This window comes from Halichoeres trimaculatus, unplaced genomic scaffold (genome assembly GCF_033239565.1).
Source record: "Halichoeres trimaculatus isolate MK-OKI-2021-1 unplaced genomic scaffold, fHalTri1.1 fHalTri1_scaffold_23, whole genome shotgun sequence".
Classification (NCBI taxonomy): Eukaryota; Metazoa; Chordata; class Actinopteri; order Labriformes; family Labridae; genus Halichoeres; species Halichoeres trimaculatus.
The window spans coordinates 15690002-15716530 of NW_027437201.1; the positions used below are offsets into that span (position 1 = coordinate 15690002).

The following is a 26529-nucleotide window of genomic DNA, read 5'->3' on the forward strand; positions in this document are numbered from 1 at the left end:
ATCTGAAACTTTGTCATCAATAAACTTTGACATTATGTATATATTTGTTTTTAGAACATAATATTTATATATTTATGTATGCCAGAATTTATATATATTTTAACAACCTCTCCAAGTATTTTTGATAGCTTATTATTCAGTGAGTTTGTAATCTTAAAACAATTCAATCACAAAAATTAAAAATTAGTGTGGATAAATTTTCATGTTAATTGTACACTTTTAATTACTTTACTGGTTTATGACAGAAAAACAAAACAAAACAAAACAAAACAAAACAAGAAAAAAAAAATTGTTAAGATTTACGTGGCAAAATTAATCTATCACCACCACAGCACTTTGCAGTTCATTAATGACAGACCACTTGCTGACAAACACAACAGGGAAACATGGTCAAATATTTGTCTTTTATTCCGCCACATGATGAGTGCTGTTGCACAAATCTGAGTTTACACAGTTTGAAGCTCACACTTGCAAAACCTCAGACAAATCATGCGTGCAACTCTCAAAAGATCTACCTCCATTTCGACTGAAGAGGGCAGCATCCTCTACTTTTACCCAGCTGGATGCCAGTTTCTAAGTCAACCCATGCATAGATCATACTTTTTTCTTTTCACAGTGGAGGAGTATTGGTTTAAAAAATAAAGAAAACCCAGCAGAGTTGTCTCTCTGGCCACTTTGTAGAAGGCACAGATAGATTGTATGAGGTTTGGTAGATTTTTCCAACATTAAGACACCAACAAACAGCCAATGATGCCACCTACAGAGGACTCATACCATGAAGGACAGAGTAACAGAGTTATCTGTAACAATCATGCCCTGTTCCTGAGGTGAGATCATTTGGTTACTCAACAGGACACAGTACCCCATGTTTCCATTCAAGGTAAGAAAATAGAAATAATTTGAACAAAGAAAGAGAGGCAGATAAAAAAGTGGCACAATTTATCAAAGTCTCCACAGATAAGCTCTAATGTGAAGAGGAAGTATGCATAATGGGCATTTCATCATGAGTTTAGAAAAAAAATGAAGATAGACTACATAATAACATTTGAATGAGGGTTGAGTGTTGATTTGATGAAGCTTATCAGGCTCAGAGGCCTTTGTTGAAGTAAACTTGTTGTACTTTGTCTCCATACTTAGACACAATGGAGTCTCTGAGCTCGGGTTCCAGCTTTGACACAGCCATTGAACTACAGAGAGAGAAAGAGAATAACAAAAATCATGGTTAAGATGTCCTCCTTTTGATAAACCAATCTAATACACTGATTTCTAAACACTTAGTTTGACTGTAACAGGAAGTGTAAAAGCAGCACGTTTCAGGTTAAAGCACAAAAACAAGTTCATACCATTTCTGAGGGAACAGCGAACACGCGGCAGGCACCATGAAGATCAAACTATAAAAAAAGAAAAGTGTCATTTTTATTTTCCAAACACTGACTAAACACACTCAAACCCCTCTGCCTCTCTCTACTTACAATCCTCCCACCAGCATCACTTGAATGGGTCCGTGCAGGAACGTGATTCTCTGGAAAATAAAAAAGACAGAAAGTGATAAGTTATTTTCATGTTTGGGCCTCAAACAGCAGAAAGGTAAGAGACGTAAAGCTCTGACCTGCATGAACTTGTACTTTTCCAGCCTCTGCATGATGATGGGCAGGATGACTGACACAAGAGATCAAAAAGAAGTCAGAAGAGGAAGAGGATAACAGGAAGAAGTCAAGGTAGTATTTACAGGGTGAGACTTGTTTGCTTACTCATTCCTGGAGCAGCCATTGTGATCCGAGAGATGACCACTTGGGTGATGCCTTTAACTGCTGCTTTCTACAGAGAAGACAGAACAAGATGTGAAGACTGTGTTTGAATAAGAGAAGAAAACTAATGAGTGTTTATATAGTCTAAAGAAGTGTGCTGACCGTAGAGTGACCCAGCTTGTTGCCGTTTTCGTCTGTGACAGCGATACCGTTAAGAATCTCCCTGAAAAACAGCAACAAATGAAGGTGAGAAGAAAGAAATGGATGAAACAAAAATTAATTAATGTTCCCATAATGGATAATGAATATAAAAGCTCAGAATTGGGAAACATTTGGATTTTACTGTAAAGCACACAGGAGCTTCAGGGAGAAACTAGAGTAGAAAGTTTGGTTGTAAAATCTTTACGAGTCAAATAACTGGAAGAGCGTTAGAGAGAATATACAACAATAAAAAGAAATTGAGGCACCTTTAGACAGCAACTGGCCTGCAGTAAAGAGCATGACTCAGCATGCAACTTTCATGAATGCAACAGCTGTTTTCATAGAATACATCAGTAAGAATGGTTCAATTTCCAAAAGAAACAGTAGAGAAGCTAGCTGTAGACTGAGTCCTAGAATGGTCCAAGACTCTAGCAGCAGAGAAGCAGTAGGGAAGATTAAAGAGAGGGAATTCTGCTTTCCCACATTTATAAACATGAATATAAAGTAACAATGCGGAATGTTCATACGTGTGCAGATTTTCAAACCACGGCATAATCACATGTTGAATCTGTCTGCAAACCGCTCAAAATGATATTGTCTAGGAGTAACACAGTATCTTAACCAGACTTGCTGAAGTGGTAAGGTCTACTCATAGCATTGCCTCTACCATGACTCTAAAGGGCTGACCAATAGGAGAAGAGGGGGGTTTGTGGAGCAGGGAGCCTTAAAGGGACAGCAACTAAAAGGAAGCTTTTCAGACAGAGGCTGAAATAACGGTTTTGTAAACACCAGTGTGATAAAAACAGGGATTTTTTTGAGCTGTGAAATATTTGAGGCTACAAAGGGACCAGGGCACCAGAGCCTACTTTGATGAGATGTGAAATAAAAAACACTTTTCTTTGAGCACATACAGCCTTACTGCAGCAAAACTTACTGTTGCCTCATCATGGGAATGTTGACACAGTTAGCTGCTGCAACTGCTGCAAAAGGGACCCAGCGAGCCACGAGAGGTGGAGCTTTCTGCATAATGAGGAGAAGACATTAAAAGTAAAACAATGAACAAAACCTTGGTGCAAATGATAAATGTTGAAATTTTCCATGAGGATTAATTAGGAAAAGGAAGAGAACATTGTTGTTGTTTAACAGTATGATTTGTAGCCGTACCTTTGTGTAGAGGTTCAGTCCTACTGCTGTTGCTAACGCTGTGCTGGTTGCTGTTACATAAGCTATTCCAATCTGCCTGAGAGAGAAATTACAAAGCTTTAGACCTTGAACAACATCAGACGTTCATCACTGGTGGTGGATTATAAAGTCATTTTACATTTTCCTGCGCACAGGCCCAGGATGTCAACATGTTCACTTCAGATTCCTGAATGTTGTTCTGGCATTAAATTCAGATTTCTCAGATGTCAAAAGAGCCATGAAAGATCATCCTATTGACTTGTAGTTAAGAGTAATTTGAGGAATTTATTAGATAGATAGATAGATAGATAGATAGATAGATAGATAGATAGATAGATAGATAGATAGATAGATAGATAGATAGATAGATAGATAGATAGATAGATAGATAGATAGATAAAATACTTTATTAATCCCCGAAGGGAAATTCAGGTTTAGACAAGACATGTTAAGATGTTATATTAAGACATGACACAACATGTACATGGCCTGTAAGACAGGAAACTAAGAAAATGGCATGATCAGTAAAGTCTTACTTGGGAGTGATGGGGGAGGCAGCGTTTCGGTTTGTGTAGTTGACCAGAGCGTTGAAGGACTGATTGACCCACTGCCAGAACACCACAGCAGGAACTGTCCTACAAACACACGGTTATGAAACCTTCAAAGCTTCTCAGTGAAACTGAACGTTTTCCTGTCTGTGTGCTCTTCTCTGTACCTGTAGAACTGCAGCATGCAGCCGGTGATGGCCATGCCTCCGGGGACCTGAAATGACATGCGGCCAATCAGGTTCATACGGTCTCCTGTGTCAGGATGGAAGGCCGAGTCGTAGAGCTTCTTAGCATAGTGAAGCTGCTCCTCTGTGGTGCCAGGAGGGATGGATCCCGCTCTACAAAACATCAACACAGATATTATGTACAAAAACAGCTCAGTAAGTCTGCTGTGTTGCACCATGTCAGAAGATTTTTTTTTTTTACATGTGACAGCTGAAGTTTGTGTGTCTGTTCTACTTTACAGAGATCACATTCTCACCTGCAGCTTTCTACCAGAGCTTTGGCTTCATCCAGGCGTGAGTCAGGTAAGAGTGCTGTTGTGCAGTCTGTGATGTTGAAGAAGTGTTTCAGTCGGCCCATGAACGTCGACTGATCCCATCGTGGTGCATCGATGTCAAAGGAACTCAAAGCCATTGCGGTTTGTAAAAAGAACCTTCTAAGGCATTAAAAGTTCAAGAGTAGGGATGATTTGGAGTTTATGTGATGGCTGCAGTCCAACCCTGGAAAGAAAAGATAAAATGATAAGTAAGATGACATTTCAGTGCTGTGAAAGTACAGAAACACATGGTTAAATAAAACTATGTTAAACACAGGAACGTTTCTCTTCTTGTTATCACAACCCTGTTCATTTTTGTTATCAGACCAGTCACAGCTGGATGCAGCTGATGTAACATTAACTGCTTTTTAGCTCAGTGGGTCAGAGTGTCTTTGAACTCCACTTCTCTCTAGGTGTCAAAAGGGCTCATATGTGTATAAAGCTCCAGGGATTAGTCAGAGAAAAATGAACATCAAGTTATTTTTTTTTATCTCAGAAATCATTCAAACTTGGGCTCAGGTTTTTGATGTGGGTTTGTCAAAAGATGTTCAAATGTACAAATGGACTTTTTGGAATTGAACTACACAGAAATAAAAGTGCTCAGTTGAAGGAGTGAAGTGTTCGGCATGAATTTACCCTTTCAAATATTTTGTTTTGAGCACCAAAAGAGCTTTATAGTCTTTTTTCGGCTCCGGCCCCCCTCCTGAGCGGCCGGACTTAATGTTTCCCAACATGTGCCCTTGGCCTCAACTCAACAAAACCCTGGACAAACACAAACTCTTGTTCCTACCTAAAAAACTCTCAAGAGCCAAACTCAAGCTAGAAAATCATTGACCACATCCTGGTAAATGGTTCCACAGGTCGTCATTTTGGGTTTTTGCAGCTGCAGCATTCTGGGTCTTATTACACAACCAGAGGAACCTGAACCTGCTGACCGAAGCTCAAACTATCCAAACACCCCACTGAGCATCTTCAACATTACATTACCCATTAAGTTCTGGAGAGATTAGGCGAAATTTCACAACAGGAATCTGCCCGGTGTGGTTCAGTGTTTTGTAGGTAAAGGGCACATGAGGAGAGGAGGCTATCAGTGCTCACTTTGAAGGCTGTGTCTGGATGAAACTGGATCATTTCTGCAGCTGTTTGTTCAGAGGGAAGGATAAGGGCCTGCAGAACCTGGTTTGAAACCCTGGACATGATGGCCTTACATACCACAGCATATCAAGAAGATTATTTAAACACATATTGGGACTGATGGTTGCACTGGGTAGAGATAAATCATTAAGGAGGTACATGTGGATAAACAGAAATAATGAGATAGATAATCAGAAAAAATCCAAGGGTTCCAGCTTATAAATTATTTTTAGGATCTGCTTAATTTTGCAGTACACTAACTTTGCTATAAATATTGTATTTATTTTTACAAATGTATTCCATAAATAATCAAAAACGTTCAAATTGGTTCCAAATTAGCTGAATTGGGCGGCCAGATTTTCCATGGAACTACAAAGTGACCACATTATGTCCAATGTAGGTCCCCCTGTTTATTTCAGAATTAAGATCTTACTGCTGACCTCTTAAGCTATTCATGGCCTATTTCCATGCTACATATCAGACCTCTTGCTCACATGTGAGCCATTATGCAGTGTTAGATTCTCAAGAAGAAGCTCTATTTATATGTTCCCAAAGCCTCAGGGCCACTTCAATATATTAAGAGCCTTTCTTAACTGCATCTGATTTTAGACAGATCCACTGGTGACTTGGATATTTGTTGAGAAGTGCTCTATAAAAAAAGTTTATTGCTGTTACAAAATAAGTCACAGAGCATTAACAGTTCAATGCCAATTACTATTCTGACTGTGAACTATCTGTAAGCATCAGAGCACATCTTGCAAGGCTTTCCACAAGAACCTTTGTTCAGTGGCTTAAAAATAAGGTCAGGTTGCATTTATAACTTGATTTTAGGCGTTTTCAAGTGGGGACCCTTGCATTTTTGGAAGTTTCAAAGGATATGTTCATTGTTCTGGGACATGTTTTTTAGAATAAATAGCTTTGTTGGTCGTGGAGACCCCCTGCAAGTGAAGAAAAAGACTGTTTTAAAGACACGAGTAGATCTACCTAAAAGCTGTTTGAAAAACAAGCATTGAAACAAATTTGAGAGACAACAAAGAGCAGCACTGAAGGCTTGACAAACTGGATCTGCAGCACCACACATCTGGATAACTTCTATATAAGCAGAAAACACGTATAAATCAGCAGCACATAAGCTCTTGCATGCATAAAACACATTGAATAACACTTACTGTAACAACAACATTAATTTGATGTGTGTATAAAGTAGGTTTTGTGCTCAGATGTCTCCAAACTGCAGTGAAAACAGTGAAGACATGTCAGCCAGAGCTGAGTGATGCAACATTACTCGAGTTACCAGCTGGGTTTGACTTCACCGAGCAGAAAAGAGAAAGACTGAAGCACATACAAACAGGCGAAGCTCTGCACAGACTACAACAGGTAACATACCTTTGTTAGATCTTTCAACCGTCCAACACAGAAACCTGTCAGGTAATCAAATGTGCTCTTCTGGCATAGTAAAGATATGTGCACGTGGCATGCTGTCCTCCAATAGCGAGTTGGGGCAGCTCCCTACGTAAAAACCGGTGAAAACTGAGCCTGACACTATTTCAAAAGACTAACGTCAAACAAAAATACTATCATAGGGTGTGATTAATGCTTTGAAGATCGTATATGTGACCAAAACCATGTGGAGGTGATTGTTATGCTAAGTAGCCAGATCATTTCCTCTACCCTCCTAGCGCGGTATTTGGCTGGTTTGATAGTTTTATGAAAAAACATTAACATACAGTTTCTTTACTTGACTTGAAGTCTTCCTATCAGAATAAAATTCAAAAATTGAAAAAATATGGCCAAAATTAGGACATGTAGCGAGCTAAACACATCTTCTTCTTCTTTAGGTGCCTTGGGGGCTGGCAAACAACTTGTTGGTGCATTTCCGCCACCTGCTGGTATGGAGTGTAGACTGGAACATCTTACTTTCAGTAAATAAATAAACAAAATGATATATATATATATACATATAAGATAATAAAGTAAGGATACAATTAATGAATATACAACTTGAAAAAAACATCAAGGGTGTTTCAAAATCATAAGACTTGTAATTTTCAATGAGCTTAACCCTCTCATGCATGAATTATGATAAGGACAGTCAGGATTTTTTTACTAAGTGTTTTTATTCTTCTTTAGGGATGTAAAACAAGGATTTTTCTCAAAAAAAATTCTATCTTAATTTTATAAAGATATATTTATTTGTCCACTCAAGTGTACTTCATGCATTTCTTACGGTAAATAACTGTAATAATGTGGTAATTATGTAGTGTTTGTTTTAATTCAGTTTTACAGTTGTATTATTGTATTTTGTTGGAATAGAGGTTCCTCCACTTCCCTGGTAACAAGGTAACAAAATAAAGACAATCCCTCTGAACTGAGGTTAGTGTATCAAAAAATACCAGTCACTGAACTGAACACAGATCCTCGTAGTATCTTTTCTTATATTCCTGTCAAGTCTCTGAACTGAGAATCTTCTCCTTTCTCATTTTCTATGATAGTTACCAAAGCATCCAGGGCACAATGCTACAAGACACTGCATGCATGTGTACTTGGTTCTTCATGTGCATGCACTATCTTGGCATCTGCTGGCATTTTTTGCTTCCTTGACCTGGGGCCAGTGGTTTCCGGGGGCATACCGGATCTCAGGGGCGGCCTGAGACACTGCTCTCCGTTTTGCAGGTGGTGGAGTGGCACTGGGTCTACCTCTGACATGTATCTTCACAGATCCTCCTCCCACCTCCCACTCCACCCATATGCTGATTGTACACAGAGAACAGCCTTTGGATGTTGAGCATCTTCTTCTCTTTCTTGCTCCATCTCTGTGCCACATCTGTTGGGGACAGGCCAGTGCAGGAAGAGGCTTTCCAAACATTTCTGACACTCTTTTCCTTTGCTTTTTTCCCCTGAGCTCTGGAGGGTGGTGGTCCCTCAAGTTCATCTGTCTCATCTCCTTCATCAGCCTCAACTCCTTCAGCAACATTTCCAGCCTCCTCACCTTTATTGTCACTGCCTGATTCTGCTTCTCTCCTTGTACCTTTATGTACTGGAAGCCATTCCTTATCACTGCTACCTGAAGCACAGTCTTCCTCACTTGAGTCTGGAAACTCCTCTATAACCCTGTATGCCTGTCTTTTTAAGCCCTACAAAGACATGGATATATTAAAAAAACTCAAATTACATTATAAAAAAATAAAGCAGTTGATTTACAGTCAAATTACTACAGGATATGAATTATTTATATGAACAACATTGGTAGTAATTAACATTGCATTTAAGTTGAAACATAGCTTGTGATGCATGACGTACAGTTGAGTGGACAGATGATTAATTGGTATTTCCTCCAAAAATAAAATCAAAACTTGATAAATCTTGACATAATATGCCACCTTAGATTTTATTTGATGCAGTCATATTTTTTTTTTACCTGCAATGGTATCTTTTTATAGAAGGTAGAAACCGAAATAGCTGAGGTGGTTGGTCTTTCTCCCTGTCTGTCGGCCATCTTGGTTTTACTGACTACTTTTTCCCATTGCAATGACCTACCAATGGGATTTTTTTGTATGACATGATGTAATAGCTTCCACTAGAGTGGACTATATGCAGCAGTGCCCAAAATTACAGGCATAATTAGAGAATCAACACTTTTAAACAGCTGTACACTGTAGTGACCTCCATGCATGAAAGGGTTAAACTGTCCGATGTATTGAAAATAAAAATTTGACACATTAATTTCACAGCGTGCTTCCACTCCTAACAGCTTTGACTACATTTGTCAGTAAACTTCCTTAAAAATGAGCACAAAAAATGAAATATAGAACCATAGACGGGAGTTTTGTGCGTAACTTTACGTCTGACGTCATCCGCCTTAGTAACCCTCGGCGGCGTCTCCAAGAGCGAAGGCAACAAGATGGTGAGTTTAATTTATCGTAATAATTAGCCGTGAACTGCGGAAATAACCCCCAAACCATGTACATATTTTCATAAAGTAACGCTTGTGTGAATTCAGTTGCGGTTTAACGGCTGCAGTTGTTCGCAAGTGGCCGAGAAAAAGGTTTCAACTGCAAAATCTGCCTTGTTGCTTCGTCCAGTTATCAGGGGAGATTAGCTTAGCACGTTAGCTTCCTTTAGCTCTCACCAACAACAGCTGCATTCTAACAACCAACCCGCGAGGCACAAGAATAAGAAAGCAGATCTGATTAGCTACTTACGGGCTCTATTGTTGTCTTCAGTTGGGAGAGAGCTTCCTCAAGAGAAAAGATAAACACTTGCACGGCCTGTGAGGAAGGATGGAGAAAGGAATAAAGATGTATCCCTACAATGGTGGTTAGCTGCAACAGTGCTCTTCCTCTCCCACCGACAAAGTAACATCACACGGCTCTCTTCACTCATTATTCAGGGATTGCTGTCCATACTTCGGAAGCTAAAAAGCACACCGGACCAGGAGGTGAGGATACTGCTGCTGGGTCTGGATAACGGTGGAAAAACAACTCTGCTCAAACAGCTGGCATCTGAGGACATCAGCCACATCACCCCCACACAGGTATAAAGAGAAGTTTCATACACAAAGCAAAGACAGAAAGCTGTTTCACATGTTTATGAAAGATAGTGTGGTCTGATTGAATCTTGCTTTTGCTCTGTTAAGGGATTCAACATTAAGAGTGTGCAGTCTCAGGGTTTTAAACTAAATGTTTGGGACATTGGAGGCCAGAGGAAGATCAGGCCTTACTGGAGGAACTACTTTGAAAATACAGATGTACTGGTGAGTGTGAACAGTGAAATGTATTCAAAATGTATTGCCAGCGTGAATGCAAGATGCTAAAAAACACATTTATTTTGTTTCAGATTTATGTCATCGACAGTGCAGACAGAAAGAGATTTGAAGAAACTGGCCAGGTATTTTATTTGTGTATACACTGATGTTTGTTTATATTATCTCTTTGGGTGAATGTAGAGATTATTTTAATAACCTTGTAATTTTTCTATTATTTACTATTATATTCCACTGGTGCTTGTATTACAGGAGCTGGCTGAGCTGCTTGATGAGGAGAAGTTGAGCGGTGTCCCCGTGCTGATCTTTGCGAACAAACAGGACCTGCTGACGGCCGCCCCAGCCTCTGAGATAGCTGAGGGTCTTAATCTGCACACCATCCGAGATCGCATGTGGCAGATCCAGTCCTGCTCTGCCCTCACTGGTGAGGGGATTCAGGTGAGCCGGGCTTATTATGCAGTTATTTTTGTTTTTATCGTCCTCTTCTGTCTTCTCTACATGCTGTCTCTTCTCTTTCAGGAGGGCATGAACTGGGTTTGCAAGAGCGTCAACTCCAAGAAAAAGTAGCTTCGCTTTTAGACTTTGACTTCTTAGGAGGAACAGCAGCGGCAGCAGAACACACACATACACTGACACACATCGCACCCTCCTGAGCCTTAGTACGATGGGATATACCTGTGAATGTAAACACTACTAATCCACCATGGACTTGGAGTTTTTAACCCCTGCATTCCTGTATCGCTGATGTTAATTAATCTTCCCAAGTAGAGGGGGTTTGACCACAAAGGGAGCCTTTGCCAGGAAATCAAACCCCTACACACGTCAGCACCGCCAGCCAACCCCAGCCTGTCACCACCTCAAACATTCCCATTAAACTGCTGTCTTTTATTTCTACTCCAACATATACTTTAGCCTCCTCCGTTACATTCTCACCGGTTGATAACTCTTTTTTTTTTAAGTATCATTCCATCATGGCTGTATGCGCTTTTCCTGCTATGGCTCTGGTTTGAAGTGAGGTATATTTTTGTAATTGTTTTATTTATGCTGAAGTAGAGTGTGGAGTGCTTCAAACAACAACGATGTGGTGTGTGTGATTTTAAGGATGTTGGAGAAACGGTCCAACTCTTTCTTTTTAAAAAACACTTTACATGTTAATATGTATAAAAAAAACAGGAAAAGAAACTAAAAGATTGAGAGTAGCTACAGTTTGGATCAACTGTAAATAGTTCAGCCTTGTGTTTATATGTTACGTTATGCACATGTTATAGAGTATGTGTCACCCTGCTGTACTCTAGTCTATAATGTTTGCATATGTAATATACGCTGGCAGATTATCAACAGGGTACTGTACATCCTGATGCATTTCTTTGTGCTTCTTGGGTTAGTGAGGGGATTCACTCTCTGCGTTTCCTTTTGATATTCTTGAATGTAATCTGTCCAGAATTGAAGGTACTGTATGTGAATAAAGATATCAGAAAACTCTTCATGATGTTGTTGGATTCTTTCATGTTTCCATTCAGTCATGCAGGGACTTGTATTTTCTAAAACAGACCAGACTCTGGTGGCTCCACACCCCAGCAGGTGGAGTCAGCTGTTCATGACGGCAAACAGGCATGTGTGGAGAGCCCTCTGTGGGGATCTGTTGAAATAATGCAGCACTTACTTCAGAATGCAGTACACTAGGATCATAGGCGGGCTGTGATTCAACAGAGTCACACAGCAACGTGTTGTTGTTTTTTTCAGAGTTATTTAATTTCTATTTGTGGGTGTTTTGTCTGTCACATCTCTCTGTTGTTGTTTGGAGTCTCTTTGTACACCGTCTCATATCTCTTTGAGGTCACTTTGAATCTTCTTGTCCTCATTTTCTGAGTTTTTCTATTTGTTTGTTTTCCCAACCGTCGACTAGGACCAATTTTAGCACAAACACATTTAGAGGCCTTGGTCTGGGGGCCCCATGACCTGTGCCCAGTAATCCATCCATGACTGGGGAACTGAAACACAGAACAACACCGTTTTTGTGTTACTAGGTCAAAAAGCATGAAAATCACCACCCTGTTAGGACAAAAGTTTGCTGCTGGCTAAAACTAAAGGCTTCTGTCAGAAATTTTTGTAAGTGATAGCATGATCTTTCTGCCCACATAGTACTGACATTTTTCTGCGTGGGTTGTGTCAAACTCACTCTGCAGATTACTGAATATGAAACCATATGTGGTGTGGTCTTTTCCTGCAGGCAGGAGTTTCAGGCAGGTGGTGCTGTCTCCACCTGGCTGGATAAGTGCCTCATGGCCTGGGGCTGACGGTTATCTGTGCTGCACAAACCTGATCCCCCCTCTAAGGCATGGAGGCCTTCTGGTGCACATGAGCCAGGCTGCGTGTTGGAGAGGGGTGAGAGCTGGAGACATCTGTCCAACAGTATCACTATCCCCAACCTCAACCTCCACCCAGTGGTTGGAGATTACTAAGATTCTTTCCGACAGTGAAATCTGACTGCTGACATGATGCCTCATTGTCATTTATATGGCTCATCGTAGGCCTCAGATAAATGTTGAATATTTTACGAATTTACCCTCCTCAGGTTGGATTCAGTCAGATTTTTCTGCTTCTGGTTTTAATGACTGCACAATGACATCTCTTTTACTGACAGTATGTATTTGTACATGTCTTTGTTGGCTGTAGATCTACTGCTGAACACCACACTACATTCAGGTTTACAAATAATTGCCCTGAAGCCGTTGCGTATCAAACAGTTTGTTCCTGCTACAGGAACAGAGCGCTGTGTTTGACTTGTACCTAACATTGTATGTGACTGGTTCAGAGTGCCTCAGACACTTGAAAACAGCCCTTTCTTCTCTCACAAAGGTTCCCTTTTTCTCACACTCACACAGACAGGATGTACTTGTATTGTTGGCTCATCTGTATCTTATCTTCCCCTCTGAATTACATTCACAGAAAGGCGCACTAGAAATACTGTAGGATGCATCCTGGAGTGAAAGGTTTTTTAATGCCATGAGTGTCTTAATGAGAGCCTTTTGTGGGTTTTTTACAGCATTATATTGTTGATCAAAATTCTTAAAAAAAAACCAAACAAAATAAATAAAAAAATAAAACATGAAGCCTTGTTTTTTTTCTTTTCAACAATTTCCAAATGTTTAAAAATGCTAAAAGGTGTACCCTGAGGGCTAGAAAAACCCATTTGGTGTCTGAGTCCTGGGAGTGGCTGCATCGTGTCGTTTCAGAGTTTTATTTTTGGTCTAAATTCTAAAATAAAGTGAGAGGTTGACATGTTTTTTCCAAAAATATTCTATAAATTTAAAAACACCAAAATATGACCCAAGAAGAGATGAAGACATACATAGGTTTATTTTCAGAATTTTGACCAAAAGAAAAAAAAATGCTGTAAGAACATTTTGAGGAGGACACTCCTGGGGCTCTCAAATATAAGACTACATAGACTATATCATGTTTCACTCACATGTATTCATAGATAGATAGATAGATAGATAGATAGATAAATAGATAGATAGATAGATAGATAGATAGATAGATAGATAGATAGATAGATAGATAGATAGATAGATAGATAGATAGATAGATAGATAGATAATAAATAAAACAAGAACAACTCCTTTTTTAATTTTTTTTTTTTAATCTTCATTTTTATTTATTATTTATTTATTTATTTATTTTTAGAATTTTGACTAAAAACTAGCATGGTGACAAAAAACAATTGAGGCACTTCTTGGGCTTTCATAGAGATGCCCTATGAGTTTATGAAGCATCAAGGTACACCTTTTAGTGTTTTTGCAATTTAAAAAAACCTGGGAAAAAACAAGCCCCTTACAAATTTTTTCAGAATTTTTAGCAAAAATAAAATAATGAAAAATCAAACAATGTGTACTCTCCAAGGGCTCTAATGAAGATGCCCTGGGGGTTTATAAATCCTTATGGTTTACTCTTCAGTGTTTTCCTCATTTTGGAAATATTAAAACCAAAAAATGCTAACCCCACCAAAAAAAAAAGTTCAAAACACAAAATAAGGACACTCTAAGGCTACTGTAAAGACGCCCTAAGGGTTTATGAGTCGTCAAAATTCATTTTCAAAAGTTATTTGTATTTCAGAAAATTTGAAAAAACAAGGCTAAGCCCTTATGTTTTCTGTTGTAAACACATTTTCCAATAGTTTGGCGACATTTGTTAAGGGTACAATTAGGGAGAAATATTTTTTGAAGGAATGATGGTGGCAATGAATACATACCCATGGGTTTTAAAACTACACTGAGCTATCTTTAATTTTACCTTGACTACAGCCCATGACTTCATTGTGTCCCTGCAAACCAAGTCTGGTTCTACAGTGCAAAGTGAGCTACATACATGACATGATTAACTTTATCACTCTATGACTCAGACACAAAAGTCTGGCTTAGTGTAAAATCCTGTTCTTCCTCAGAGATGTCCACCTTGTCCAAGAAGGCCTCCTTCGAATTCTCTGGAAACCAATGCCTAAATACAGTTCTTCTCCATTCAGATCCAAACTGTTGACTTTTATTTGCCACCAAGCACGAACATTATATCAATCTTATCTAACTTTCCTTTAAAGCGCAATAAAGCACAATTCCCCAAGTTGCAAACATCTCCATGATGAATTATGCCCATGGGAATGATAATTAAAAAGCACAACACACACAGAGCAAAAAAGTTAATTTTCTGTTTCTTTTGTAATTCTTTTCAGTTTTTATCAACTCTCTCAAACCCTGTAATGAAAAGAAACAAGTTTTGTTCCTTTTTTAATCAGTGAATAAAAGCTTCTTTCAGCCTCACATTCCTCTGTGTGGGTAATTTAAAGGAGCCAGACATGCAACAGAGATACATATCAGAGACGTAGGCAACCAAATTAATGCCTTTCTTCTCCCTCCTCATGGATCAGACAGCTGTTCGGCAGCTGTGTGCACAAGTGTGAGAAATGTGTGTGTCAGGAGACTGAGAGGAGGAGTGTTTGTTGGTGTGAGTGTGTGTCAGAGAGTGAGAGATAGAGAAGCAGCACGGTGATTTATGCTGCACCTCTGATCCCACAGTTCTTGGCTGGGACGACAGCTCTGCTGAGGTTTGCTGACACAAGACGGAGAGAGGCATCGGACATCTTCTTCCACCAGATTGAGAAACTGGGAGGCTGGGAGCAAGAAGAGTAATGTGATGATAGTTTTTCAACCAGGCAGAACACAATCACGTGTCACTTTCATGTTTTCATTTTGCTGTAAGCTTGATCAAAAGTTTACTTTTACTCTCATGTTTGATTGGTGCAGAGATAGCTGAGGTTAGCTTGGCATAAAGCAGGTGGAAACTGCTTTAAATTAAAAAAAAATATATAAAAAAATGGATAAGGTATGACACTGAAAAGTGCTGTGTGTGTAGGGCAAGGCCGCAATGTAACACACACACACACACACACACACACACACACACACACACACACACACACACACACACACACACACACACACACACACACACACACACACACACACACAGGCTGACTATTCATCTCAAAACCCAATCTCTCCATCCTGTTTTCTCTCTGTGGGCCCCCACCCACACATGAGTGCTGTTTGTTCTGGGTGGACACAAGTTTTGGTCTTAGTAGCTCTGTCCTTTGAAACAAACTTATGCTAAAGCAGAGAGGCAAAAGAAGAAGGCAGAATATTTGCGTTTATAGAGGGTAACAGCAGAGATTGTGTAATGTGATAAATTCAAGTGGGAGGGTTTTTTCTTTTTTTATTTGGAGAAGTCGTATGAAAAGGAAGCAGAGGACTGTTTCTGAGTGTGATGTGTTTCAACTGCAGATCAGGCAGAGCCAGGGTAGCCTGAACAGAAGTTTGAGGAAGAAAAGAGTCATCCTTAGCATCTTTAAGATTTAAAAGCAGCTCTAGTGGTAAAGATGTGTTCAGTCACTGTGATGTTTTTACTGTTGCAAGTTCCTGTAAAGAACTTCAGGTTTGTGTCACTGCCAACAACCCTTGGGACAACATGGTGCCTCTTTTCTCTTCACTGATTTCTCAACTGCAAACTGATTTTTTTTCTCTATTTACTGTCGTGTGTGTGTGTGTTTTAAATCTCATAGATAGAAACCTGAACCTGGTTTAAAAGTTGTATAAACCAGTCTCTTTACAGGAGCTTTAAAGTAAAGGAAGCGGCCTTTCCTTCAAATTCAAGTTATTATGTCTCAGATCAATACTCAAACCAGGTGAAGGTGGATCTATTTTAACAATATGGCTTATCACCCAATGATGTTGTCACAAGAAGATGGTAGCTGTTGCAGTTTGCTCCAATATCGAGATTTTACAGTAGGCTTCATGGACTTTAGGATAAGATTTGGAAGAACCAAAGTATGAATATGCTTAAAAAAATCACAACAAAATAAAACAGAAAGAGCAATATGTTTTCAGACACAGATTTGACAGCAGAGACTGTTTTAAATTTGTTCGTTTATTTGGAACCCTTCTCCAAATCACGTCTTTATTTTGCCATTTCACAAAATATTTACAAAAAAAGATACTTTTATGCTGTTTTTTTTTCCTATTTAAGTCGACTGTTGTTACAGCTCCTTCTTAGGATGATGACAATTGCTTACATCTTGCAGTCCAGTCTGGTCTTTTAGAAAAAGTTCATGAAAAAAATTCCTACCATCCGCTTTATTTCTCTTTACACTCCTTTGAAAACTGCATACATTTCACCCCAATTGTTCTTCTTCTTTTGAGTGCTTTTTAAAGTCTTCCTTGCATGCTTTTAGCTGCAAACAGGAAGCCAAGAGCTTGTGTGCTTATTGAGAGGAAGTGACATCTTTGCCCTGCAGGAAGTACAATTACAGCATAATCAGATCCTCCAGGTGCTTGATTGGTTTGGTCTGTCCAGACTCGTCCTTCTTCTCTGTCGAATCAGAGTCTCTTCAGACACAAGCATGAAACCTACAGATGTACCAAATATCACAAAGTCAAGTAAAGTAATAAATGGAAACAGTCTTTGTCAGAAGAAGAGCTTCTGTGTCCTGTGGAGAGCCTGGGAGCAGGAAAAAGAGCGTTAGGAATAAGAATTATATTCCTAAAACTTTAGGCTCCAGTGTCCCTCTGGGGGTCCGTAGTCCAGGCGTAACAAGGCGTCCACAAGTGCATTGTGGATGTTCCATGGAAGAGCGTTTTGTGTTCAAGCCGTTCGATCAATCCCTGAACTCAGCAAAGAAAGGAAGAGTTGCCGCGATGATAAAAATCAAGAGACATGAAGGGGCCGCAGTCTCTTATTAAAGGATCTACCAAACAACGTGAGCTGGGCAGAGCAAAATATGATGCTAATAACATAAGGCAACTGACCTCAGTACGACTGGAAGGGTGATTATATCAGACGGAGCGCTAAACTGGAAAGGTCAAAACTGCACTGTGTTATCTCTTTTCCCTTTAGCGTCAGTGAAGAGGCAGGAGAGGATCCTCTAAAGTTCATTTTCCATCAATCCACCTCCTGCTCTATAAATAAAAAGATGCAAAACGTCTCCTCTTAGGCCTTGTGTTTGTGGTGTGCGTGTTTGTGTGTGTGTTTGTGTGTTTGTGTGTGGAAAATGCTGAGCTAAGTTGTGCCAGAGTGATGCGGATGGCTGTTAACGTATAATACACTACATGACACAGACTGAAAACAAAGAAAAGAAGGAAAATAAACACACAAAGAGATCAACCCTGCCCCCGAATATGTGTGTGTGTCTGTTCTAGATGTGTGTGTGAGGATATAATTTATATTTTACTGTGTAAAGAGTATAACTGTCGTGTTTTGTCCGGTTAATAAGTCGGTAAAGTGTGCCATTTCAGTGACTGCCTCTATAGATCCAAGAGTGTGTGTGTATGTGTGTGTATGTGTGTGTGTGTGTGTGTGTGTGTGTCTACTCTGTTAACTGGTGACATAGTGCTTTGTAGACGGCTGTCCATACAGCCCGTAGAAATCTGCATGTCTGTGTGTCTGTGAGGCATCTATCCAGTCCCTCACCGCTAGGCCCTGCATAGACGGACCTCCAGAGGCCAGACCAGGAGGAGGGGGGTAGTCCTGGGCGCTGACCCAGGGGAAAGAGCCCGAGCGCGGGTACGGAGGGTGGCTGCGGTGACCCGACACTGAGGGCACCCCAGAGCAGTAGCAGTTATCCATCGTGCACACCAGGATCTTACGGCCGCCGTACTGAGGCAGCACAGCCTGCTGGGAGGAGTGTGAGGAGCTGCTGCCTCCAGGAGGAAAGTGCGAGGAGCCGAACACGGAGCCCGAATGGTGGTTGGTCAGAGAGCCGCTCCCACTTCCTGTCCCGCTGCTCTCGCTGATGTGAGGCGGGCCACAGGGGCCGAGAGGCTGCTGATTGGTGGATTGACCTTCCCCGGAACCAGAGCTGGAGCCCAGGTAGGGCTGCTTGGCAAGAGATGAGGAAGAAGACGAGGAAGAGGAGGAGGAGGAGGAGTCCTTGAAACCTTGAGCGGCGTTTTTTCCGACGTTCCCGTTGCCCTCTGGGAAGGCGGTGGAATGTTTCCGTTTCTCTGATCCAGAGCCAGAGCTCTGGCCGCTGGGATACGCAGGAACAGACTGAAGAAAGGTCGATGGAGGGGTGAGGGGGGCTGCGAGAAGAGAAAGTGGAGATGAGTGACATTAAAAATAAAAACCATCACATAAATCTGATGAGCGTGTTCATCCTCCCACCTTCCATGGTTCTTTTCAAGCTCTTCTCTCTTTTTGAGATTTCAGACAGGAACAGTTTAGAGTTTAGATTCCCCACTTTGTAAGGAGGGAGACTGCTGCCCACACATGCCTGAGACCTGCAACAAGCGCCAAGAGAAATGCAAAATTAAAGACGAAACGTCACTTTGGGAGCAAAAAACAGACCCACAGGCAGAATAAGAAAGAGTTCATTTTTAGATCCATGGCTGACGTCTTTGCGCTCACCTGTCTGTGAGGATTTTCACAGGCTTGGTGTTTTTCATGAAGCTCAGCTCCTCCGCTTTGTTAAACGCTGTGTGGATGGAGCTCAGCAGCTTCTGGGCCTCGTGGCGCTGCTCGCCTAGAACCAAAACCTGGGTGGCGTTCTCCTGGCAGAAGCGAGCCTGAGCACGGTCCAGGGCCTCCAGTGTCCGACCGAGATCCTCCTCCAGGAGCTGGTGCATCCGCTGGTACTGCAGACGCACCTCCTCTTTCAGCTCGCACACCCTGTCCTGAGGAGGGAACGAACACGGAAACATCAACACACTTCAAACGAACATTTCGTGTCACTCAAGCTGAAAAGAATCACTTCACCCACGTAGCAGGATGTTTAAACATACCTCCACCACACACTTGTCAGAGTCGAGCTTGCAAAGCTGCTCCTCAATCTCCTGCACTCGTTCCTCCACTCGCTCCTGCTGTCTTAAGAGGTTTTGCTGTGAAACGAGAAAAGAAACAAAGAAGAAGTCTTTAGCATCAGGAAGTTGTGACCTCAGCGAGCCACCGGCATCCCCTCCCCGCGCCTGAGATATTAGACTCCAGGAGCTGGCTAATTTAGTCTCCATCCAACACTCAGTCCCTGCGGGGGAGGAAGGGAGGGTGTGCTGTCATAGCAACCAACAGCTATTTTGTGTTTGCATTAGTGAGCGAGAACTAATGTTGGGGGAGCTGGGGGCAGTGAGCAGAGATAAATAAATGGGCATACAGGGGCTGAAAAAGCTCCAGTAGCTCCTCGCTGGGCCAACAAGATGCTCATAGGGAGGAGAACAATAACACTTGTTTCTTTTGCACATAGACATGTTTATTTGAATTACTAAATAAGTGCACTTTTCTCTCCCCATGTATTGATACCTCAGAACATGCACCATGACTATAAAAAGACAGCATTAATGGAGCTCCAGTACATTCACTATAGCAACAAGCGAGAAAAAGTGGTCCTCATTTTTTGCCCCGCTTTAGCTGGAAACCCTCGTGCAGTTGCACATTTTCTAAAAGATCAGCAACACTGCTGCAGCAGCAGAAAAGAGAGAGGCAGCGTGGGAGCTGCTCCAGTCACTGCATAAGTTTGAGTGTGGTCTGATTATTTAACATTTAGTCACACTGGTAGTATAAACAGAAATCAAAATATACCTAAGGAGGAAGAGGCTGAAAGTGGAATATGGTCCAAAAAGCCGTTGCTTTGTCTCAAAGTAAAACATGGGACTTCAATCCCCCAGTGTGATATTACAACTCTTACTACTGAGTCAAAAGTCTATCTGTCTAAGATTTATCTTAAAGCTCCTGTGAGGAGGTTTTAACCCACTGTAGAAAAGGCTTAAATGAACGGTGATGTCTCCTCATGACCTCAGAAAGAAAACTAAACTGGCAGCAAAAAGACTGATAATTCCCTTATTGTAATTTTTAGTGGCTTTATACACTGTGAGGGGGTAGGTATCAGAGGGAGCAATTAACAGCACAGTGGAGGCTATCTTTTATTCAATAAAGACAAATCAGGGTGAAAATTTGTCATCAAAAACGACAACACAGGATAGTCTCAAGGTGTATCACTTTGTCCACAGGGGGCGCCAGAGTCAACATAGGCAGAAAATTCCTCACAGGAGCTTTAAGTCGCCAATAATGATTTAATTTCAATGATGTCTAATGTTTAAATAAAGGAATCACTGTTTTTTGGATCACACTTGATCTGTGTAATAGTGCATACTTATTATTTTTTTTTAATCTAAAAAAATAACAAGCATTTGGCTTATTAGCATCATATAATTGTTATTTAATTTTACATAGATTCTCTATAAAGGGCTTCAAAAACAACATATTTACTGTTATTTTGAGGGAAATGTGTTTTTCTCAGCACGAAAACACTTGAAATTGTCGATTTTTGGTTTTAACTGAAAGCTCTTTGTTTGGACCGAGCAGAGGGAAACAGCTCTCTGTAAACGACATTCTCTAATTCTACCGGGGTCTACCACGAATCAATAATCTGCTGTTTACCACAGGCTGAGTGTCTGCTCACATGCAATCATCATCATCATCATCATCAGGGTATCCAGTCCCTCCTCATAACAACAGCTGATTTTATCATTAGTGATCAGCTGCTGTGGAGCTTGATAGGAATGAAAACCTGCATACTCCTGGGTCTCAGTGGCACATGGAACCGCTGCCCTAGATATCTTTCACACACACACCCATACACCCACACACCCACACACACACAGTTGGCATAGTTAGATCCAGGACTGTGACCTGGTTGTGCTGATTGATTGAGTTAGGCTCCGAGCAGCAGCCAGGGGAAAAACAGGGTCGAAGGAGCCACAGCGTCCCGGGAGGGGAGGTGGGGGCTCGGTGTCAGGGATACCTTTGGGGGAGGAAGAGAAAGGAGGGAAAGGGGGGATGAGAGGGGAGGGTGCTCTTTAGCTGTCATCTCACCACACTGTCTTCTCCATCAGAGCCACCAGAGCAGGAGAGCGGGGCCAGAGGGAAGGTCTGTCCTCGCCTGGAGAGGCTGCTGGATGGTGAGAGGGGGTGAGGTGAATTTGGAGGGGTGGGGCTAACAGGCGGGATGGGGAGGGGAGTCGGGCTGCTTTGTGGTGTGTGTGCTGAGGGGGTCCACTTTGCATTCCTTGATAGCATTTCACATTAGGAATGTCTGAACAACTGTCTTTGGAGGAAACGTCAAGGAATCAGAGCACGATCGACTCTAATCAGACTCTTTCCTGTCCCTCTTTTTTAAATCCTTTAAGTCAGGATTATGTTTTCTTTTTCCCCCAAATAATTCCCTTTATTTAAAAACCTCTAAATAAACCTCCATCTAGAGTTTCTTGTGTAGGTAGATTAAATCGTGGACATAATCCGCTTGATTTTTACAGTTGTGTTCAGTTTCCGAGTATTTTTTTTACAAATAAAGGAAAAGCAATCATTGAATTATAAACCTTTTTTTATTTTTTATGTATGTCAATGATTTTACCCTTTTCTTGCTTAATTTTGTCCATAAGGTTAATTTTCAGTGATAGTTTGAAAATGTATGGTGTCAGTCGGCCCAATGTTTATCTCATGTACTGTTCCCCACATTCCCTGTCACAAAATGGTTGATGAATCTAATAAAATGCATTTAACAAAACATTAAAATACCTTAAAACACCATTTAAAAATAAATTCAGTGACAGTTATCGTTATCCATATTATCCAGTCTCAATGGCTCGTCTTATCATCCAGCCTCATTAACCAGAATGTCGTAACTGTTTCAGGCTTTAATCAAACAGTGTTTAGATTCAGACCAGGTCCCACCCAACAGTCGTTCCTGAGCCCCAGGCGACCGATTAACTATACATAAAGCTGAGTCATAGCTTTACCGGCAGGAAATACACCCCAGCATGACACGGAGACACCTGAACAGGGTGTTGGGTGATCTACATGAGTCAGTTAGACAGTCAGTGGTGGAGCCTCCACCAGCTAAAACGCCTCAACATGGTAGTCCTTTGAAACAATAACTACAATATTCTCCAGCGGACAACACAGAGCTCCAAACCCCCAGGAAGAGAAGAGGTTAATAAAAAAACCTCAAGTAGACCACAGAATCAAGTGACAAATCACTTTAATCCCCCTTCCCCTTGTCTCCACTCCCGCCCCCTCTCACAACTGGCGATCCCTGAGCTAGGATGCACCTGTGCTGGGGAGATAAGGCCCTCTGAGGGCCCCCTCATTGTTCCACCCTTGACTGCATTGTTTGTCATTCCAACAGATGAGAATGGAGGCTGGAGTAGATCACAACTGAAAAATGCACAAGACTCTAACATTGGAGCTAAAACACAATGAAATGAACCACTTCTGTTGAATGGGGGTTTCTGTTTTTGATGGAGTGAAGTGAATCGTTAACAGAACGAACAACGGAGCAGATTAAAGCAGCTCTGTGTTTAAATGTTTGCTAACAAGCTGAAAAAAAACACCATGAAAATCTGCCTTTTTCTGTGATGATGATGCTTGATGAGTAATACATGGATGAAGATGACCTCACTGGCTACACATCATGGCATATTTGAGGAGTTTGCAGTTTCATGGGCTTTTCAGGACCTTCCTTACCCCTGATATGTACACCTGATCCTACAAACAGGGGCCCATTCCAGTAAAAAACAACAGAATAAAAACCAGTTCTACCTTCCCTGTGTGGAATCACCAGAACTAACTGGCCTGCTGTTGTTAATTTTTCTCTCTAAAAATCTTTTTTAACAGATCATGGTACAGAGATGTGAAGCAGACTTCTGGTGACGACTTTCCAGCCCACTCTGTACCTTTACTTTCACGTCATGAATTGTCTCAGTTCTACTTTCAGGATGTTTGACATCCACCTCCCTGTCAGTCTGTAACAAAGCAAAACTTGAGTCAAAGTTTCAGAAAGAAGAAGCAGATAAACCAGCATGTGTGTTGTTGTAAGTGTAAAATGTGAACTCTGTCTTACTCTGATGTCGTTGCGTCTCAGCTCCACGTCAGTGACAGCGTGGCCGTGGCTGGGGTGGCACCGGGCGAAGCAGCAGTACTGACACACAGCAGTTTGCTCGGCCTCACAGTGGTAAAGCCTGTACTCGTCGTGCTGCAGGCAGGTCCAGGCCTTCACGGCCTCAGCCTCCACCAACAGGTGCCCGAGGGCCGAGCACGGCTGCTGCAGGTGCGTCTGAACGTGGGACTGGCAGCACGGGGCGTTGCAGCGCAGGCAGACTTTGACAGCAGGGAGTGGTGGACCTCGGCGGCACAGGATGCACTGCAGCACTGGCGTGTTGGCCTTCTCCACACTCAGAGCGTTGTACTTCTCCACTATGTTGGACAGTTTGTGGTTCTTCTCTAGGCTGGGCTTCTGTGTGTAAGCATGATTGCACTCAGGGCAGCGGGCCAGCGAGGAGTCTTTGGCCCAGGCCTCGCTGATGCAGCCCCGGCAGAAGTTGTGCTTGCAGGGCAGCTGGATGGGATCTGAGAACACGTGCAGGCAGATGGGGCAGATGAGCTCCTCCTCAAAACAGTTCCTCCATGTCTCAGCCATGTCAGAGGCCATGATGGTGTGGGCAGGCATACACTGACTCTTTTCCACTTCTACCACACCTCCAGGCCTCTCTGTCCGAACAGGAAACTCGACACTCTTAAAAAAAAAAAGAGTCTCAAAACAGCTAAAAGCAGTCCTGTCAGATCAGCCTGTGTCTGAACCCTTGTGACCACATTAGACGAGTCTCCCTGACACACGATGAGTATTGCTTATTGCTGCAGTATGAAGGCAAATTCCAGATATCTGACCAGTGAAGGCTCCAGGCAAGAATGACAACACCTTAATGATTTCAACACACACACAAGCACACACACACAGAGATTACAGTAAACGGTGCTTTCCTTTCCTCTGAATCACACACATGCACAGAGGACCTTTACAGTTTCTGTGAGTGTTTATAGGCCTACAGGAAGCTAAAATCCTGCCTGCTACAGGTAAACTGTGAGATGCAAACAAGGCACAGAGAGACAGATATCTATAAAATTACATATAAGATCATGGGAGTGAATGAATCTCTGTATAGTACATGAAAAAGACACTTGATCCTTTCCTGCTGCCTGCTCAGGCCCTTACCTTGAGAGCTCCTTTTACTTCAACGTCGGATTATGATTCAGACCAGCAAACGAAGCATGAAAACCACGAGAAAGGACTGCTCCAGTCCAGTCCACACCCTGATTACTAATCACTCACACACAGAGCTGTTTTAAAAACCTGAATCTGTTTTGTCAGGACCTCAAGGGCGCTTCAATCCTTTCAATAATCACAACGCAGCGCAATGCTTTTGTCCGCTGAATCATAAATAAGTATCCGAGGAGCCTCCACCTGCAGTTTAATTATACATACAACCACAGACGTGTTGTCTGTAGACGAGAAATGCTGTTTTACAGGTCAGATTAACATCACAGCTACCTCCAGCTTCCCAATCTGGAAAAAAGCGACATTTGTGTTTGATGAATAACGCCTGCTATGTGGCACAGCTCACATATCTGTACACAAGGCCTCGGCTTTTCTAGCAGTTTACTGTCGACAACAAAGGCCTTATAATCTCATTAAACTGAAAATCATACCCGGCCCATCACTTCCAGTCTGTTTACTGCATAGTTAATCGTTTTAATAGTCGAGTCCAGCTCCTGCGCACAAAACAAAGGCTTTTAGGATCCGCAGGAATGTTGGTTGGCTGCTGTTGCAGAAGCTTTAACTCCCCCTCCGACACATCTATCAAATACCCTCTGATTTCAAGATGATTATTATCTTTGTTCAAGCTCTAGCCTCTTTTTTCTCTTATTTATCACCGTGCTCTCCACCTTATTCACACGTCGTCGCCTCAACCTTTAGCCAACAACATATTTTTCCGCTTCCTTATCTCGAATAAATCGTGTAAATTACCTCAGACGTCACCTCACCATTTTCCTCCACAGCACAGGTACAAATAAACACTAGCCTGGCATTACTCCTCAACAAGGACAGTCGTCGCAGATACAGTCATTATTTAAATACAGCAGCCATATTCATGTATTTAACAGGGAGACATATAAAAAAATATTCCCTGCTAATCTTAAAGGGGACGTCGCTTTTCTGTCCTTGTTAGGGGTAGCTGTCACCAGCCATCTTGCAAATCCTCATTTAAAAATCGGGAGAAAAAAAAAGGAGATATCCACCGAGGAGAGGAAGGAAAAATGCTTCAACGGTAACTATCTACGCAAAGCCCCGTCTCCAACGACGAGAAACGAGACCTCGTCGTTATTGTACGTCCAAGGGAGCCGTCTTACTGTGGACGAGGTTGTTTTTTCGTGTTATATCGCTCGGTGTGTCCGGTAAGAGTCGGCTCCGTGGTTCATAAAAATCCAGCACGGTTGTGAATAATAATTGGCCTTTTCTCCCCCCTCCTCTCTTCCTTTTCTTTCTCTGTCTCTATCGGTCAGGCTTTGGAGAGAGGAGGAATGCAGGCGAGCTGGACTAGTCCTGAAAACGAGCATCAAGAAAACAGTGAAACGGGCAATTTCCGGTGGAGATTTTCCAAAATAAAATAATGCATACGTCATCCTCTGGTTGGCAATTACATCTCTAAAATGTTATCCAAAAATACGCTAAATTTCAAGTTTGCATTTTGGCTTTCTTGTTTTATCCAAGCAGGAACCTCTAGCCACGAGAAATTAAGATAATGTGGGAGTGCTGAAAACTGTAGTTCTGTGAGTGTCCACATGAGGCTGGTTGTAAAAGGGTAATTCTTTAAATGCGGTGCCTTTTGCGTCCCCAGCCTAAATCCAGCTGTATTTTCTGAAAATAATAGAATTTAAAAATATTTGTATACATATAATTTAGTGAAATTTAACTAATCATCTGTTAAAAACACAAGGATATAACTCATAAAACTTAATCAGTTTTTTAAAATACCATTTAAA

At 41.6% G+C, this 26529-nt stretch overlaps 3 protein-coding genes across 5 annotated transcripts; 1 reads left to right on the top strand and 2 right to left on the bottom strand.

The window, feature by feature from the left end:
* Nucleotides 1-387: 387 nt before the first annotated feature.
* sfxn2 (sideroflexin 2) lies at nucleotides 388-9707 on the bottom strand. Of its 2 annotated transcripts, none has more exons than XM_074663104.1 (12): nucleotides 9554-9707; nucleotides 4161-4401; nucleotides 3847-4017; nucleotides 3668-3766; nucleotides 3114-3189; nucleotides 2884-2969; nucleotides 1911-1971; nucleotides 1752-1818; nucleotides 1610-1659; nucleotides 1473-1522; nucleotides 1344-1391; nucleotides 388-1187 (listed from the first exon to the last, which is right to left on the bottom strand). In XM_074663104.1, the coding sequence occupies exons 2-12, from the start codon at nucleotides 4313-4315 to the stop codon at nucleotides 1088-1090; spliced, it is 963 nt and encodes a 320-aa protein (XP_074519205.1). In that variant the 5' UTR covers nucleotides 4316-4401; nucleotides 9554-9707; the 3' UTR covers nucleotides 388-1087. The 2 variants fall into 2 exon arrangements, with proteins under 2 accessions (XP_074519205.1, XP_074519204.1); XM_074663103.1 differs by lacking the exon at nucleotides 9554-9707 and adding an exon at nucleotides 6738-7242 and having other exon boundaries at nucleotides 389-1187.
* arl3b (ADP ribosylation factor like GTPase 3b) lies at nucleotides 9178-11587 on the top strand. The gene is made up of 6 exons (XM_074663105.1): nucleotides 9178-9255; nucleotides 9742-9885; nucleotides 9988-10104; nucleotides 10188-10238; nucleotides 10366-10551; nucleotides 10633-11587. The coding sequence occupies exons 1-6, from the start codon at nucleotides 9253-9255 to the stop codon at nucleotides 10678-10680; spliced, it is 549 nt and encodes a 182-aa protein (XP_074519206.1). The 5' UTR covers nucleotides 9178-9252; the 3' UTR covers nucleotides 10681-11587.
* A 4997-nt stretch (nucleotides 11588-16584) lies between these two features.
* trim8b (tripartite motif containing 8b) lies at nucleotides 16585-26114 on the bottom strand. 2 transcript variants are annotated; one of them, XM_074663111.1, is made up of 6 exons: nucleotides 24701-26114; nucleotides 23552-24198; nucleotides 19443-19538; nucleotides 19069-19334; nucleotides 18826-18941; nucleotides 16585-18743 (listed from the first exon to the last, which is right to left on the bottom strand). In XM_074663111.1, the coding sequence occupies exons 2-6, from the start codon at nucleotides 24155-24157 to the stop codon at nucleotides 18037-18039; spliced, it is 1791 nt and encodes a 596-aa protein (XP_074519212.1). In that variant the 5' UTR covers nucleotides 24158-24198; nucleotides 24701-26114; the 3' UTR covers nucleotides 16585-18036. The 2 variants fall into 2 exon arrangements, with proteins under 2 accessions (XP_074519212.1, XP_074519211.1); XM_074663110.1 differs by having other exon boundaries at nucleotides 23552-26114.
* Nucleotides 26115-26529: the final 415 nt, after the last annotated feature.

Coding starts and splice junctions, on each gene's coding strand:
- arl3b (XM_074663105.1), top strand. Junction 10,105..10,187: donor TTGAAAATACAGATGTACTG/GTGAGTGTGAAC, acceptor ATTTTGTTTCAG/ATTTATGTCATCGACAGTGC. Junction 10,552..10,632: donor TCACTGGTGAGGGGATTCAG/GTGAGCCGGGCT, acceptor CTTCTCTTTCAG/GAGGGCATGAACTGGGTTTG.
- sfxn2 (XM_074663104.1), bottom strand. CDS start 4,315: ATGGCTTTGAGTTCCTTTGACATCGATGCACCACGATGGGATCAGTCG. Junction 3,190..3,667: donor GCCTCCCCCATCACTCCCAA/GTAAGACTTTAC, acceptor TTTCTCTCTCAG/GCAGATTGGAATAGCTTATG. Junction 1,972..2,883: donor ATTCCCATGATGAGGCAACA/GTAAGTTTTGCT, acceptor GCTGTTTTTCAG/GGAGATTCTTAACGGTATCG.
- trim8b (XM_074663111.1), bottom strand. CDS start 24,157: ATGCCTGCCCACACCATCATGGCCTCTGACATGGCTGAGACATGGAGG. Junction 19,539..23,551: donor TGAGACGCAACGACATCAGA/GTAAGACAGAGT, acceptor CTCGTTTCACAG/CAAAACCTCTTAAGACAGCA. Junction 18,942..19,068: donor GTGAAAATCCTCACAGACAG/GTGAGCGCAAAG, acceptor CGCTTGTTGCAG/GTCTCAGGCATGTGTGGGCA.